Source organism: Frieseomelitta varia, unplaced genomic scaffold, assembly GCF_011392965.1.
Source record: "Frieseomelitta varia isolate USP_RPSP 00005682 unplaced genomic scaffold, Fvar_1.2 scaffold_556, whole genome shotgun sequence".
Classification (NCBI taxonomy): Eukaryota; Metazoa; Arthropoda; class Insecta; order Hymenoptera; family Apidae; genus Frieseomelitta; species Frieseomelitta varia.
In genome coordinates, this window is record NW_025110319.1 from 72,870 (window position 1) to 89,460 (window position 16,591).

The 16,591-nt window shown below is 31.8% G+C and overlaps 5 protein-coding genes across 5 annotated transcripts; 2 read left to right on the forward strand and 3 right to left on the reverse strand.

Annotated features, from left to right (window-relative positions):
- Positions 1–166: 166 nt before the first annotated feature.
- Positions 167–2,588, reverse strand: LOC122533825. Its single transcript, XM_043663900.1, has 4 exons — positions 1,621–2,588; positions 1,443–1,553; positions 1,095–1,358; positions 167–995 (listed from the first exon to the last, which is right to left on the reverse strand). The coding sequence occupies exons 1-4, from the start codon at positions 1,850–1,852 to the stop codon at positions 799–801; spliced, it is 804 nt and encodes a 267-aa protein (XP_043519835.1). The 5' UTR covers positions 1,853–2,588; the 3' UTR covers positions 167–798.
- Positions 2,589–2,954: 366 nt separating this feature from the next.
- Positions 2,955–4,373, forward strand: LOC122533826. The gene is made up of 4 exons (XM_043663902.1): positions 2,955–3,268; positions 3,347–3,487; positions 3,665–3,811; positions 4,077–4,373. Exons 1-4 carry the CDS (start codon positions 3,182–3,184, stop codon positions 4,221–4,223), a joined length of 522 nt encoding a protein of 173 aa, XP_043519837.1. The 5' UTR covers positions 2,955–3,181; the 3' UTR covers positions 4,224–4,373.
- A 142-nt stretch (positions 4,374–4,515) lies between these two features.
- LOC122533828 lies at positions 4,516–6,001 on the reverse strand. Its single transcript, XM_043663905.1, has 5 exons — positions 5,827–6,001; positions 5,224–5,270; positions 5,010–5,133; positions 4,844–4,899; positions 4,516–4,740 (listed from the first exon to the last, which is right to left on the reverse strand). The coding sequence occupies exons 1-5, from the start codon at positions 5,894–5,896 to the stop codon at positions 4,516–4,518; spliced, it is 522 nt and encodes a 173-aa protein (XP_043519840.1). The 5' UTR covers positions 5,897–6,001.
- A 540-nt stretch (positions 6,002–6,541) lies between these two features.
- On the forward strand, positions 6,542–9,256 carry LOC122533824 (etoposide-induced protein 2.4 homolog). Its single transcript, XM_043663899.1, has 6 exons — positions 6,542–7,011; positions 7,276–7,454; positions 7,541–7,796; positions 7,884–8,227; positions 8,302–8,376; positions 8,459–9,256. Exons 1-6 carry the CDS (start codon positions 6,997–6,999, stop codon positions 8,544–8,546), a joined length of 957 nt encoding a protein of 318 aa, XP_043519834.1. The 5' UTR covers positions 6,542–6,996; the 3' UTR covers positions 8,547–9,256.
- Positions 9,257–9,557: 301 nt separating this feature from the next.
- LOC122533823 (transforming growth factor beta regulator 1) lies at positions 9,558–11,887 on the reverse strand. Its single transcript, XM_043663898.1, has 5 exons — positions 11,506–11,887; positions 11,155–11,383; positions 10,745–11,021; positions 10,450–10,669; positions 9,558–10,382 (listed from the first exon to the last, which is right to left on the reverse strand). Exons 1-5 carry the CDS (start codon positions 11,623–11,625, stop codon positions 10,209–10,211), a joined length of 1,020 nt encoding a protein of 339 aa, XP_043519833.1. The 5' UTR covers positions 11,626–11,887; the 3' UTR covers positions 9,558–10,208.
- Between the last annotated feature and the right edge of the window lie 4,704 nt (positions 11,888–16,591).

The following is a 16,591-nucleotide window of genomic DNA, read 5'->3' on the forward strand; positions in this document are numbered from 1 at the left end:
AACTATTCTCACTTGTAGAAGAACTGTTAAACAACTGCCATTTAACTATATGCCACAATCATGGGTATCATGATTTAACGCATTGACCACGGTAAAATTTCTTTTATACGTTATCACAGTGTTCGATGACACTCTCGTGTTAGAATATTTTTCCCCTCATCATTTTATGACACGTCCTGAGATTTTACTCAAGTGAAGAACATTTCGTTACGAATATTGAGCGTCGATGCGGGCGACCGACGTTTCAATAGCAAAATACTCTTCGTTCTACGGCATTGCGATTTCTTGGCACAATATCAAAAAAAAAAAAAGAAATTCGCGTCTTATTGCGAAATATCCACAGCCCTGAATTGATTAAAGCATCTCATCGACTATTTTCGCTTCTTCTTTCCCTTTCTCATTTCTCTTCGCGTACATACCAATTTTGAGAAATCAATCTGTCATTTACTACGTTCGCTTGTTCCAATTCATAGCAAAGGTAGCCTCAATTGTGTGGAAACGTTGAAACACAATCAAGCACGTTTGAAAAATCAGGAAACGTTGCCACGTATGATTACAAGCATCAATTTTCGAAACTCGAACGTATTTTACGTGCAAACGATCCGTTCGTAGATTGTTGTTTTAAGCATCTCAGGTACGTAAAGCGTGGACGAATTTTTGTGCCCTGTTACGACGTAATTTTTGTATATCCACAAAAAATTTTAGTTTTTCATTTCGCAACACTTGTCGTCTTTGTTCCCAAAATAATAGATTTTTGAACGACTTTGTTTCTTCCTTTTGAAATGAGATCATGAGAATTTACATTAGATCGGGCGGTGGTCTTTGAAACGCGATGCTTGCTACCGAAATACTGCAAAAGCCGGCGGTTATCACTCCCAAGAATATGTAAACGGCTGTAATTAGCCAGAAGGCAAATAAATACAACGTTTTGTTACAATATTTGCCAAGAGCTGGATCATAATTTGGCTCGTATTCCTTATATACCCACATTGAGCCTATGAGCAAACAGAAAGAGTGCAAGAATGAGAGAATTATGAACATTCTTGACAAATAATCAATTAATATACTTATGGCTAACTTGTGTTGTTACTGACCTATAATAAACCAGCCAAGCATAAAACAATTAATTAACGTTTGAGTAGGAGATTGTCGTATTCTTTCTTCGTCTCGTTCTTCCTGACGTTGACGTACCCTTGCTGACAAATGTAACAACTGTTTGAAAACACCAAAACCACCACCCACTAACAAATAAACAGGAATATATTCTCCTTGTGGGCAATCATAAAGATAAAGTCCTCCAATCACCATCATACATATTGGAACTACTATTGTTACTCCTAAGATAATAGTACATCCAACTGGAAACACCAAAATACAAAATTAATAACTTAATAACCTTTGCATTAAAATCTAACAAAATATTAATTCACATGTTTGCTTACTAGTGCCTAAAAGTAAGACGATAATATTTTTCAAAAAGTCAAACACTCCTTTTGAAACTTTGTGCGCTTCCCTCATACGACCAAACAACGAATCATAGGATGGAGGAGGTGCTAAAAAAAATAAAAACGGTCACTTCTATTATCTTTACTTTGTTTCCATTGTTATTGTGTTATTTACCATTTGGATCTATGGCTTCTTCATAGGAAGGAGGTGCACCGCAATCATTAGTCAAAGTTGACGGATGACCCAGAGGTAAATTAATGTTATGATACGAAGGTGGAGGAGTATAACAAGTTGATACTATCTCGGTGCCAGGATTCACACTCTCGCTGGTACTAACGAAATTACTTTGATTTATTTGGCTTAACGGCATCTCTTCGCGTATATTGGTTGCTTGAAGCCAATGCATAGGGTTTGCATTAAAGATTACTTGGGCGAATTGCCGTTGCCTCTACTGACAACAGCACTCATGTATCTTTCTAACCTACAAATAGCGTCCGCTACTTTGGTATCTTTTCATATACTGTTCAAAACCGCATAACGTCAAGATATGGCACGAATTTTTCAAGAAAAGATCGCAGGTCGCGTGATCCAATTCAATCTCGCACGATCTCTACTGTAACAGAACAGTCGACGCAGTCAAAGGAAAATAAACAAATCTTAAATACAGTGTGTATGTCGTGTTGGAAATTTATTTTTCTCGCAACGATGTGATTTGTTTCGGTTCGCCAAACGAGCAGACGGTAAAAGTTACGCGACGTTCATTTTCATTTCGAAAGGAAAAAAAATATGTGCTCGATTGGAATGCATATCAACTGTCACACCCTCGTTTCAAGGGACACAAAAGCAATGTTGTTGCACGAACCGGCATCTACATTTGATCGTGCCCACTTCTGACTAAGCGAACCGCCGCATAGTCATTGTACCACGAAAATGTGCAACATTTCTTGTCAATTTTACAACATAACAGAGTTATCTTCGAAGCACCATTAATTCATGCGCCACAATAAACCATGTGCGGCATATGTATTAGACTCTGTATCGAATACTTGTTAGATCGATGATATTCGATACACGAATCGACTCTCAGTCGAAATTTAATCCAAAAATGCGGGACTATTCGAAATTGCAATCTTTAGGAAGCTTCAAATAATTTGCAAGGGATTGGGCACGTGTGAAGTGTGTATGCCAATTTGCCATGACATTGAAAAGAACGAGCAAATTTTTCTCGAATTTTATTTCCGAAGCGCAGTTCCGACTCGAATTTTTTAGTGTTATAATTGAAATCTTGCGAATCTTGTATTTATAATAACGTTCTAGAACTGAGTCTAACGAAACTAATTTCATTGTTATTTAACCTGAAATTAGAAGAAACGTAAGCAGACGTAATTTCCTACAGATTATCCCTGATAATCTCGTTAAATAACGAACATGAAAATTGATGCTTGATATATTATAGTTTTTTCTCTTTATTTTTTACAGTATCGTGCACGATTTTTGCTTCTGCATTCAACTTTATTTCCCACGATTTCGCTTGATAAACCATAAAAAGTCACGCAATCGTGGCTTATTTCATTTTATATGTAATGTTAAATTTGTTTGTGCGATTGTTAATGGTTTGTTATTTCGCAACAACCAATCACAATGACAGTACACGGAAGGATGTTTATGGCTTTAAATATGAGGCAAACATCGCTTGGAGGACATAGAGATTTTGTTAACAATTCTTGAACGATCCATGTTGCAAATCATCATCATGCAGTCGCCAATTGCAAAATTGTTATTAGTGGTCCTTTTATGTATCGTTTCATTATCGCATGTCAAGGTAAAAAAACGTTTATATAAGTGTAATAGATCCATCGTCTATATTATTTTAATTAATCTTAGGCAATTTATTTCTTAGGCAAGCAACAAAGTTACAGTACAAGATATGGAAGTGGACATCCCAAGCAACAATATCGTCCAGTCATGGGAGCCGCAAGTTGCAAATAATCTTATTAATTCAAAGATTAATATTAAGCATAATTGTCCAGGTGAAGTAGAGGTGAGTACATATCTGATTTAAGTATTATTTGATTTTGATATTATTATTCATTGCCTTCAACTCTGTCCTTTTCCAGGAAAATTAGATAATTATCTACCTATAAAAATTAAACGTTTTCTCACTTTTGCTAAAATTGAACACGGTAGATCGATAAATAATTTTTATGTTGCATTTTAGGCCGATATAAAGGTTTATCAAGGTGATGACGTAGTTAGTCAAACGACCAAGAAATTTGATAAACCGATCAAGGATTTCGAGAGTATGAATATTTGTACATTGGTTCAAGGCTCAGATTTCGAGGAGGATTCATGTTCTATTGGGATGGTAAAAAAAGTTTACCTACGATATAAAATATTTCATTCATTTTGCTTATATTTCTTTCAAATCGAATCTTTGCATAATTGACAGAAATGTCAGTTCCGAATAATTAAACAACGAAATAAAAATGATCATTATACGAAACAAATAAATTCACCACAATTAAATAATTGTATCTCTCAAGCGATTGTCTGAACAAGTTATATAATGTAGACATGATCTTATGGTTTGAAGTATGTTTTTTCTAATTTAATTTAATTTCATCACTTAGGGTGAACAATTAGCTGAAGAATGCGATGTAAGTGAATGGTTCAGCGAAATGAAACCCGGAGATTACAAAGCTAAATGTGATTTCAAGCAAGGTGACGAAGTAATTACTACTGTCACACTGAGCGTAAAGGTAGAAAGTGATGTGTAATAACATAATTCCAGATAACAATGTCAGATATCTTTCGACGTTTATATTTATAATTATTAATTCTATGCATGATTATAATTGTTGCTTGTTTAATATTGTAAAGGCAATTTATTGTGCCTTTAGATAATAAAGATATTAGCATACAAAATATATATATAAACTCTATGTTTATATTAATTTTATTTTACATATACTTTTTTATTTTTTAACGTAAAAATCATAAGGAAAAATTCATCGTTGCTATTTAGACTATTTCCTTTATTATTAATTGTAAATATTACATAATATACAATTAATTTTCAGTGTCCTTCACTGGACATGTTTCAAAAAATTCATTGAAATGATTTGTTTTTGAAAAAGAAAGGTAATAACAAAGCAAAAAGTGGAGATACAAAAGAAGTATGCTAACTCTACTTATATTTTCAAATTTTGTTTTATCCAAGGTACATTTTTCTTCTCTTAACACTTGTATGAATTTTGACTGAATTGCCTTCTTTTGTGAATCATCAAGTACATTCTACTGCGCAATAATAACAATTAATATTATTTACATGTTGTAATACTCTTTAATATGTTAATAATACAATATCTTTAAAATTTTCTTCATTAAAAATATTTACTTTGATATTAGTATCTTTTCTGGTATTTAACATACTTGATGAATCAGTATTCTTTTCTGTAACAAAATCTCATTATTTTTTTAAATACATGTCAAATATGATTCAAAAAAATAATTAAGAATAAACATAAAATTATTAATTGATAAATGATGAAATGAAATCTTACTTATGAAGTGACAATTTAATTTTGTATTATTCTTTGGAATTATTAATTTTTGAAAATTTGTAGGTAAATATTTTATCTTTTTTATATTTCTAATATTAATTTCCGCTGGTTGATATAGATCATCCTATCATTTCAAAAGAATGGATGTTTGAATTGAATAATTATTCAATAAAATTTCGTAGATGTATCTAATACATTTTACCATTAAGCTTACCTTATTACTCTTTAATTTTTTTATTTTCTTTAGATTTTCAGTAAGACCTGAAATAACAAATAAATGCATCACTTGCATATGGATCTTAAAATAAAAAAAATTTTCTTAAAAAAAAATTGAAACACTTTTTAATGGATAATAAATTTTTTTTGGAATCTTTTGATTGAAAGAAGCTATATTTGTTGTACTTGAATCCTTCAAATCAGACATTTATTATGTTATTTGATTTAAAAATTATAGTTTAATTTCTTTTTCTATCAAAAAAAATTTACCAAGCATAAAGGTATCCAAATATGATCTCTGGAATTTGCTTGGATAAAGTAACAAGGAATGTTAATAATTAACAAAAAATAAATGAAAATTTTAAGCAGTTTTGCCTAATATATTTGCACAGAATAATTGCTTTTTATTACAATATATATTTTATTTCTATTCATTTTTGAAAGCATCGTATTAAAATACATCGCATACAAAATGAATAAATGAAAATGAAACAATTAAACAATGTAAACTAATATATGTCAGTACATGGCAATGTTTGATAATAAATTAAAAATTGCATTTAAGTAAAAACTATAAGTGTAGTTAGAGGTTAAGTCGTACTTCGAGTTACACAGGTTACTCCAAAATTATCGCGCGATTTATAAATGCCACTTTTTAAGCAAGTTCTCATTTCTTGCTATTAAATTTTATTCTTTTCGAACAATAGAATATTATCAATCAAATAATAATAATTAATATCAATTAATATCAATAATTAATTGATATCAATTATAAATAGTAATAACGATTAATCAGTCTAAATCTCATTTCTTTTTTTTTTATATCATTTAACATGAATAATAACGATTGTCATATTTTTATTTGTTATCATGTTAAAAGTAATATCATCATCATATATAAAATAAAATTGAGCAATAAATAATCAGATTATTTAATGATTAAATTCAAGAAAAAAAGAAATAAAAAATTTTAGGATGAAACTGTACCTACGCATATTTGTTCAACTTGCCTTTACAATATATACATATAAAAGTTATTGGAAATAAATCTACTTTTTATATGTGCAATAGTAACATTTGTTGGTAAATTACGTAAACTTTAAGTATAGCAAAAGACTTGGCTTCATTTATTTTCTGCTGGTATTATTATCTTCTTGCTGATTATATCTATAAATTAAATCAAGAACTTCGACATATTTACATGTAGAAATACATATGTATGTTAAAATATATTGTTTGAAACTGACAAGTGTACATGTAGTTATTATTCATGTGTACGAATAAATATAATATTCGAATATTTTGAAGGCTTAAAATTTTTATATGCATTAATTGTTAATGCAAAGATTAATTGAAAATCAAAGATTCGACAGCGACCTTTAGACCTCTACTTAACATAATGTTGACCTTTGACTGCAATGAAATTGATATATTTTTATAAAAATATTTTCAAAGTAATTTCACGAAACGTCGTAATAATAGTTTCACGCTAATTTAGTTGGCAGCGCATATTTCTGCGCTTTGGAAGAAAGAAAGTCTATCGGTTAAATATTCTTATTAATATTAAATGACGATACGTATGTGTCTGACATGTTATAAAACTCAATTACTCCGATATCATAAATATTCTTTTCGTATTCACTTTTAGTGCGTTTTTGCATCACTTCTGACAATGACAGTTGTGTTACTTCAAAAATGTTTTTTTAGCAGATTGTTCAATATATCTCGATTATAGATTAATTATATTCTACTGTGGATCTCGTCGTAAAATATGGATAACGTAATAGTGAGTAATCAATTTCATTTTTAATGAAAAAATATATTTTTCCTAACCTTCTTAAGTATGATTAATCCCTTCTTTTTTAATCTATGTCAAAATTCTCAGTCAAATAGGCCATGCATCAGTTTTCATTAGTATATTTCTGATAATACAAATTTTGCATGCTTATATACTACATGTTATGCTGTGCATTTATATATTTAAGAATTAAAAATTAGTTTTATTTTAAAATGAAACATTTATATAACAATGTATGTGTTGCAACTCTAGGGAATAATATGTGCTATATGTCAAGGATTTTTGGATAGCTTTAAGGGTGCTAAAGTTCTACTTGATATGGATAAAAGTATTAATGAAAACTTATTTAAAGAACCCTCTTCTTCTAAAGAAATTCATGGAAAGGAAATAGTTGTTGCAACACAGTCTGCAAGACATTTCAATCAATCAAGGTATTGTTAAATTATGAAATTATATAGCAATAGATATACTTTAATCACAAAATTCTAATATTATGTTATATATGATACGCTTTCAGAGAATCAAAAGCGTTAAGACGAACATTTGAATGTTGTGCTTTAAATGGTGGTTTATTTTGGGCTAACATATTAATCTTTGAGCGTGGTTTACTCCCATTTGTGAAGTATTCATTGACTATTATATTCGGTCATTCGCCGGGTATGGGTATGACTTTGTGGTCTTGGATGAAACCATTTCTGTCATTAACTTTTGGCACTCTATGGGTGTTACCACTATTTGTGCTCAGTAGGATAGTCAACAGTTTATGGTTTCAGGTATGAATTTGCTCAGAACGAGAAGCTTTAGCTTTGTTACTATTGAAGGAGTTAATATCATTTGCTATATATTTGTAAACCATGTAGGACATAGCGGACAGTGCTTATAGGTATAGACAAGGGAGACCGTTACTTTTATCCAGTGTGAGCAAGCTTGTAGCAGACACGCTTTTCAGTGTATTGGTTCAAGCATTATTTTTGGGCCAAGGCATGTTGGTATCCAGAATTCCATTACCTCTTGTAGGTGACATACTTGCCCTTATACATATGTGCCTTTTATATGCTCTCTATGCTTTTGAATACAAATGGTTCAATATGGGTTGGGAGTTACATAGACGATTAAGTTTTATAGAAAATAACTGGCCATATTTTGTGGGTTTCGGTCTGCCATTAGCAGTACTTACCCAACTGCCCAGTTCGTATGTAATAAGGTAATTGATCATTTAAAAATTGCTTCTTTTTCTTTGACAAAGACTTTTAATAATTAAACTATTCTTTATTTTAGTGGCTGTGTATTTTCTATATTGTTTCCAATATTTATTGTAAGTGGAAATGAAGCAATACCTGTGACTGGAGTGTGGTATATATTTTAATATCACTAAATTATATACAAATATAATAATAATTAATTCAGTTCAGTAATATTTTATTCTTTGTTTTAGTGACTGTCCATTAAAATTATTTTCTCCTGTGATTGCTATTGCAAATACACTCTTTAATAAAACAATTGGACATACAAATAGACGGTGACAGAAAAGAATATAACAAATTTCTATGGGATAATAAATATGTAGCGATAAATTATTTCCTTTTTCACACGTTTTGTTATTTTACATCAGATATATGTTTAATTAATATTTTTATGTTAACTCTTATGTTGTTAGACTATGAATAAGATTTAGATTTTATTCATTTTCTATGACAATGTAAACAAAATTTAAGACATAATCTACGTACAGTTGGTACGTAGCGTTATTTGTATATAGAAATGCATTCATAAACTATGTATGTAGATATGCAGAAACAAATTACAGTAAGGAATATTTGTAAATATCACTCGATACATTTGAAAAATCAGAATGTTCCTTACTGTATTACAAGAGATCAAAGTAACTGGAAGTTTTATACATTTTTATTATTACTATTAAAGTATGAAAAAAATAATATGCTTTGATAAAATAATTGCATACAATTCCTAACACATTTTATAAAACATACAATTAAAAAAGGAAAATGTAAATATAGTTGCCTAAATATTTGCACAACTAAAAGTAATTTTTTTGTGAAAAATTGATTGATATATATTTATATTTATATATAGTTATTCATTCAATTTAGATTTGTCAAAACGTGTTACTTTATACAATGTAATAAACTTGAAGATAACATTACGATAATTTGTTTCTATATTATTACTTTTAACTCTTAGATCACATTATTGTAAAATAAATATTTATAATTAAAAATAATGCCAATTTATTTAATCACGTTCACACGATAGCAAAAGATATTCTTACGACATGAATACTTATTATATTGACATTGACATTTAGGTAAAATTTATTTAAAATATATAGTTTTACAATGACACAATGTAGCTAAAATTACAATACAGCGAGTAAATATTTACAAAATTACATTCTGTAAATAGCATTTATATTATTTATTTATACATTATTTCAATAAGATGAAAAATAAATTGCTTTATACACTAGAATTTCATAAATAGTACAAAATAGCGAAATGAATATACTAGTTTTTAAGAGTTTTTCATATAAACCAGATGTGTCGAATTTCTTCCTCTTCGCAAGCCATATGAGTTTAGTACTCGATGTACCAGAGAAAGCTTTCCCTCTTCTGTTCCTTCAGGCCGTAATCGATCCCTTCACCTCATGCAGATTAGCCACTATTACACATATTTAACTTTTTAACTTTGTCAATTTATGAAAAAATACATTTCTATAATTTCTTTTCATATATATGTCATATATTAGCAGCCATGCATTTTCATAATCCATAATCCAGTTTTTTATAATTTATGACTGGAGTGGAATCCTAACAATTTATTATTATTATTATTATTATTATTATATATTCTTATATTACTTTATCATATTTTACTTAGAAAAATAAAGATATTTTTGTTACAAAAAGCGGATAATAGTAGAGCTTGTCCAGAATAAAGTACATAAGCTGTTCTCCTATATGGCTTGCAAAGAAGCGTACGAGCCATAGTTGGCTCACGCGTCGTCAGTTTGAAAGGCCTGATATAAATAATTAATATATCCATAATTTAAAAATGAATATTTGATAACAATAAAATTTATATAATATGTATTATACCAATATGTAGAACGAAATGTTATTTTTTCCTGAAAAGAAGAACAGTCTGCCTATTAACAATACAATGAATCACGAAAGAAGTTCTTGAAGAGCTAAAAGATCATTATCAGATGGTTCTTCTTTAATTCTGTACGAATTTGCTAAAGCATAATGCCTATGTAAAGCTGCAAATCCCAGTCCTGGATCTGTTTCTTCTTCCATTACTGGACTTGTCCCTCTTTCCATTGGCTGATTTTTGCTTACCTACAATTTGATTACAATTTCATTTATATAATTTCATTTTAGTTATACAAAGCGTTTAATTACATACTTCGAAGCGTTGCTGTTTGTAAATGGCCAATTTACGAGTTCCGGGTGTGCTTTGTATGAGATTTTGTACAGTGGGATGTGAAATTCCAAAGAAATCAGCCCCCTTTGGTGTTATCGAACGAAGCGCAAGAGAAATTGCCATTAATAGTTTGGAATGACATTCATCAGGGGTAGAGCCAACTAACGGCTGATCTAGATCATTATCAGATACAATTTCAAACCTGTAAGTAATTCGAAATGTACATTTATGTGTATGTATGAATAAAATTATATTGATTATTATTGTCACTGTATACCTTGGTTTTGGTCCGCCATCTAATATTTTACACGTGTATAAACTTTTTGTCCTTACATCTCTTAAATTAGCATATACTCTGGTACTGCAATAGCCTACCGGATAAATGAGATCCTCTGTATGATAAGCTATCCTATCTGTCACTACTTCTCCAAGGGAATAGACAGTAAGATCACCTAACGAAATAGGAAATATAGGTCTTCCATGGACATCTAATGGTATTAATTGGACCACCTTTCTCGCAGTTTTATTGTAACGTTTGGCTTTATTTTTTGTTTCTAAAAAAAAAAAAGAATTAAAAGTCTTATATCTACCTTTTTAGATTGTTGTTTAATGAATAATGTTTTGTTTGTAATTATATTAAGTTGTATAATTGAATTGTGCGCATCTGAATATAAAATGTTTTAATACCTGAGCCTTCTGTTGACATCCTTTTCTTTGTAGTCTTCTTAGGTGTAGAGCATTCTGGGTTAAATGAACTAGAATTAATACTGTTTGATTGAGATCGAGCTATCATCGTAGAGGGATCTATGTCCCCTTGTTGTTGACATAATTTACGTAAAAGGAACAGCCTCTCTTCTTTCACAAGCATGAGATTCTCTTGCATTTGTGCAACTTGATCGCACAATGCTGCATTTTCCTATAATCGGAAATTCATCTATAATTTGTACAATGATTAAATCCTGTTATTTCATTCATATTTTATCCAAAGCAACAGTACAACAGAGAAAGCAAGAATTATTATCGCAGTAAAAATCTTACGAATACGGTGTCCTTTATGATCCTTTTCAATCTCCGGTATTTCTTTTTATATCTCAGATTTTGCTGTAATTCTGCATTTTTTTGAAATTCACTGTAATAATTATCATAAGTTTGAGTCATTGTAAATTCATCATACACAAAATATCGAAAGAGGTTATAATCGAATGATGTTTGTCATTATTATTCATCAGGTATTATAGGTTATGTTGGAGACTGGGTTCATGCAAAAGCTAGGTTAGCTAGTGTACTTGGAAAATTCATGATATGAATTGATTAAGGACAAAATAAAGGCATTATCATTATGAGCCGCAAGATATAATGACTCGACATGTGATGTTACTCGTTTTGAGTTTTAAATGAACAATAAACTTCAGCCAGCCCTTCAGTTAAAAAATCTGAACAGTATATAATAAGCAATAACATTTATTTTAAAATTGTAGCTGAGCAGGTTTTAATTTAAGTATGTAATTTGTGATATTGTAATTTTATAGCATTAATCCATCTAGCATAGAATCTTCTGAATATTAAATACAAAAAAGTTTATAAATTAATTTGCTATAAATCATAACTCGCATAGAACATTCATTAATAACAAATCGATTAAATAAAGATTTCTATTCAAAAACGTGTGTGAAACCTTTTGTTAATTCTCCATGTTCATAAATAATTTTGAGTCAAATTTTGAACAAAGAAACAAATGTTGTTTCAATTTATTGAATAGAATTTACAAATCTTTATCCATTTTATAGTTGAAATGGAATGTATGAAAAAGACAGCTGAGGGTCCAGTTTAGATTTAATAATAAAAGTTTAGAAATTAATCTCTTTAACTAGCTATTTCCGCAAATGAAAATTTTCTGGTCAATTCAGACAATGAAACGCCACCGCCACATAGCGGCGAAATGACAGAACTAATCGCTATCTCTGTTCTTGTCTCGCGTTATCACCATCTTTATCTGCGACTACACTGCCATCTATCGGAGTTTACCTTTTTGTCCTTTTAGTTCCAGTCGAAACTGAAAGGTAGTCAGATGTCAGCACTATTGTAGACAAGGAGCGCAACAACGTGCAATAAAGACAGATATATGTCGCGTGCTGCCATCTGACCACCTATCAAACTCGATCGGAACTAAAAGGGTAAAAGGGTAAAAAATTAATTAGGATTGATTTATGATTTTTTTCGCGGTTAAACTCGTCGTGTGTATTATATAGATACGTTATAGTCAGAAGTTGTAATGTACGTACACAACATGATGAGCAGCAGTAGTGCTGTTTGGAGAATTTTCTAAATACATTTTCACGAAAGTGACAGGGTCTCGAGGCGACGAATAGAAGGGAAGAAGAAAGGTTTAGATTTTATTTCGAAAATACGATTTATTAACCTGTTGAACGTAAATTCTGTAACGCGCGCTCGCACGCACAATGTCCTCTCTGTCATGCTCGTCTCTACATTCTCACGCACGCGGTATACAAAATCTATATCGTTACTATACTTAAACATCGTGGCTTATTCGTTTAGACGTACACTAATCCTAGAGATCGTGTCTTTAAGTTACTATATGACGATTACAGTAACTCAGTTTGTCGAAGGATTTCCTTTACGCATGTATACGCGTAAAATTTGCCAAGAGGAAACGTGCTTCGGTACAACCAATTGGTCTCTCCCTCCCTCCTTCGTTTCTCTCTTTTCTGCTGTCCTCTCTTTTCTGTGTCAATCCGTTAGTAACGTTCGTTGGAGACTATGCCCCTAAAGGAATTTATCGTTCAAAGTAGCTTTGAAATTAGAAAAGGAACGAACGATACATTTGATGCATTTAAATATACTTGGATACCCAATGTTTCCTCGTAATTAATAAATAATTTTTACTTCGTACTGTCTTACGTATCATTCGAAAATCGAGAGATGAATTTTAGTTGATATATCAAAAGATCTTACGCGCGCGCAATATGATTTTATAAAATTCAATTTCAACGATTCCCAATCGATATGGAGCAGAGCCAACTAATCCTTAATCGCACCTGTAATTCTCGTTTACTGGTTACACAGCATCAAACGACTACCAATCGACTAACACACGATAATTATTACTAATACACGAATCACAGTTGCGATTAACAAATAACCGTTCGAATAATGTGTCCTCGACAAAAGTTCCAGCCACGAGTAAGAGAGAGAGAGAGAGGGAGAAAACAAACGTATACTCAGTTTACCTTTATCAATGGCACGTAAATTAAATATTACACGTTAATTAATATTAATCGAAGCATTCAGTGGAAAGGTGGTATGAGTTTGTTTCGCCTGAAAAATTTATATTTGTCTGGACAACATTGTGTTTGAGTTTCCATCGTGTTTCGACAGGTTTCTCTTCTTCCCCAGGATCAAGGAATTTGTCGTTTGTACCACTTTTCCTTCGAGCTGCTCATATTAATTAATTATCCCAACAACTGATATGGAGTCGAATTTTATGGCCCGAGAAATTGATCTCCTAATTCTCTGTGATGCTTAAAATTAAAAAAAAAAAAAAAAAAAAAAAGAACGATCGATTCTGTTCGGATCTCTCTATTCTTCTCGGCAGATAGTTCATGCATGGTTTACGTAGGTCACAACGGAGATCACTGTATGGAACGAATTATAGTCAGATATACATATACATACATACATATATACGGCAGAGAGCAGTTTTCTTTTTTTTTTTTTCTGTTTTTTCCTCCGAGATTTAACTACGTACAAAAAATATCCTTATCAGTTACATACGCTTTATGTACACGGTGTTACCTACGGTGTTTCCTCCGATGATTGTAATAGTATAAGTGCGTGTGCGTACTGTACAACCTGTTTAGCCTATTCAACATCCAAACGAGAAAGATCACAATTTATTTATGTGTGTTTTATCATTTCCTTTGTTTTTTTTATTTTTTCTTTTTTCTCTTTTTTTTTTTCTTTACAGCGATGCGATATCGAGTACAGGATGACACCACGGCCTCCTTTACAGTATGCCGCGAAAGGATTTCTTCCTATCGAAATGCCATTCATTCCTCTTTTTTTTTTTTTTCTTTTTCTCCTTTTAGACACGATAGAAGCGAGAGAAAGATGCAATTTTTGCCGACATCTCGAGAGGCTCTTATATATATGTACATACCAAAGAATGTTAGTTGTCAGATATATTTACAAAATAATATAAAAGTCATGTTCATTGAAACATCTCGACGCGAAATTGTAAATGTTATCAAAAGATTTACGTTTATTTTTGACGACAGTGCAAGGTAGTGTCTGCCGTAAACAAATACAATATCGAAAATATTTGAATATTACACAAATTGTACAGAGTGCGTGAACACCGTGCGACAAAATGTACAGTACAATAAAATACGGCAAATGTACTCGTACCTGGCTCTTACGCACTATTGCGAAGGATCGATTGAACTTATCAAACGCAGTCGTTTGCTTTCGCGACACACCGTATATAAACTTCTAAAAATTTCATTCTATAGAATGAACTCTCTCCTCCCTTTTCGTGATCTCAATTTACATTAACGAATTCTATATAGATCGTACCGCCTTCCGGTGATCTAACTTTTGAACGATATGACAAAAACGTATATCTTAGACCATTTTTTTTTTCTTTTTCTTTTAATCCACAAGCGCCCCTTTGGCCTTTCTAATTGGCGTTTCTTTTTTTTTTTTTTTTTTTTCGTTCGAAAATATTGCCACCCTCTCTTCGATCCCTTTGTACATTTTTTTAAAGTCTTATTCTCTGTATATATATTGTACATATATAACCTTTTTCTTTTTTTTCTTTTTCGTTCTCTTCTTTTGCGTGTTCCTGTCATCGATGATAGTTTATGTCTATACGACTGGAAATATCCATCGCGTCATTTGTCGCTTGCACCACCTTTATTTCAGTTTAATTAATCGTAGGACCACGGTTCACAAAATCGCGCACGAAATCGTCAATTTTTCATCGTCGAAGCGCGAAAGATCCATCGAACCTTTTCTTTCCTTTTCTCTGCAAAGAAGCTTGCAGCGCGAGCTTTTTTCGAAGCGAGTCGGCGCGAAATTTGAAAATGACGCGACAAACATTCCATCGGCCGGCGCGCGTACTTCAGAATTCAAGTGAAGTTTAATTACTTTAGACCAATGTTTTCGCCTTCACCCGTCTCTACGTTTGGTTTCGTTAAGTTTTAAGTAAAAGGGTTCAAAAGGGCGGATATACATTCTCGTCTTAGCGAAGAGCGAATTAATTAGGCCGAACACAATGAACATTCATGAAGATAGTTATCAAAGTTACTGTTTACTGCGTCGCGCACGACTATGTACAAAATTTATACAATGTATAAAAATGTCGTTCGCGGCGGCTCGGTGGCTGCCACCACATCGCCATCTTGTTTCTGTTCTCTCTTCGTTCTCACGTTCGTTCGCCTCTCTTCCAGTGTTTTTCCCCCCATCAACAACTGTACCAGCACGAAAAGAGACGAAGTCGCGCGAGCACGCGGGGAATTCAAGAAAATCAACTCTCCCAAAATATACATTTTATTCCCGTTCCGAGTTGAAAGTCGAGTCACGAGCGAAGGATTGACTTTGACGACCCGTCAGTCGTCGACAGGTTTGATTGGAAGGTTGACTAACTTAAAAAAAAAAAACGTGCGAAAACGTAAACTTTTAGGAGACAGCTAATACAAACGATCCTCGTTTTTCATTCAGAGTAGATTGAACGAGTGCTTCAATTCCTACCTTGAGCGTCCATCTTTTTTTTCGATCGTCATCTCCGTCTGACGATTATATTTCCGTACAAAAGATCAATTTTTCGTGATTCAGTTTTTCTTCGATCAAGTACTTACACTTCAACATTCACAGCTCGTACAGCGAAGGGGGGAGAAATAATGACACAACGATCGACGTTGAATTTTCGCGGGGAAATGCGTTCAGCCGAAATCTGATCGTACAGTTTACGCATCAACGAAGATAACGATAACGAGTTCGAGAGTCTGTCCTTTATCGACGATATATCGTTACTAATGAAGTTTGTTTGAACGAATAACTGTTGCCATGATCGTTATTTATTCTAGTTTTCCTTTTTTTTTTTTTT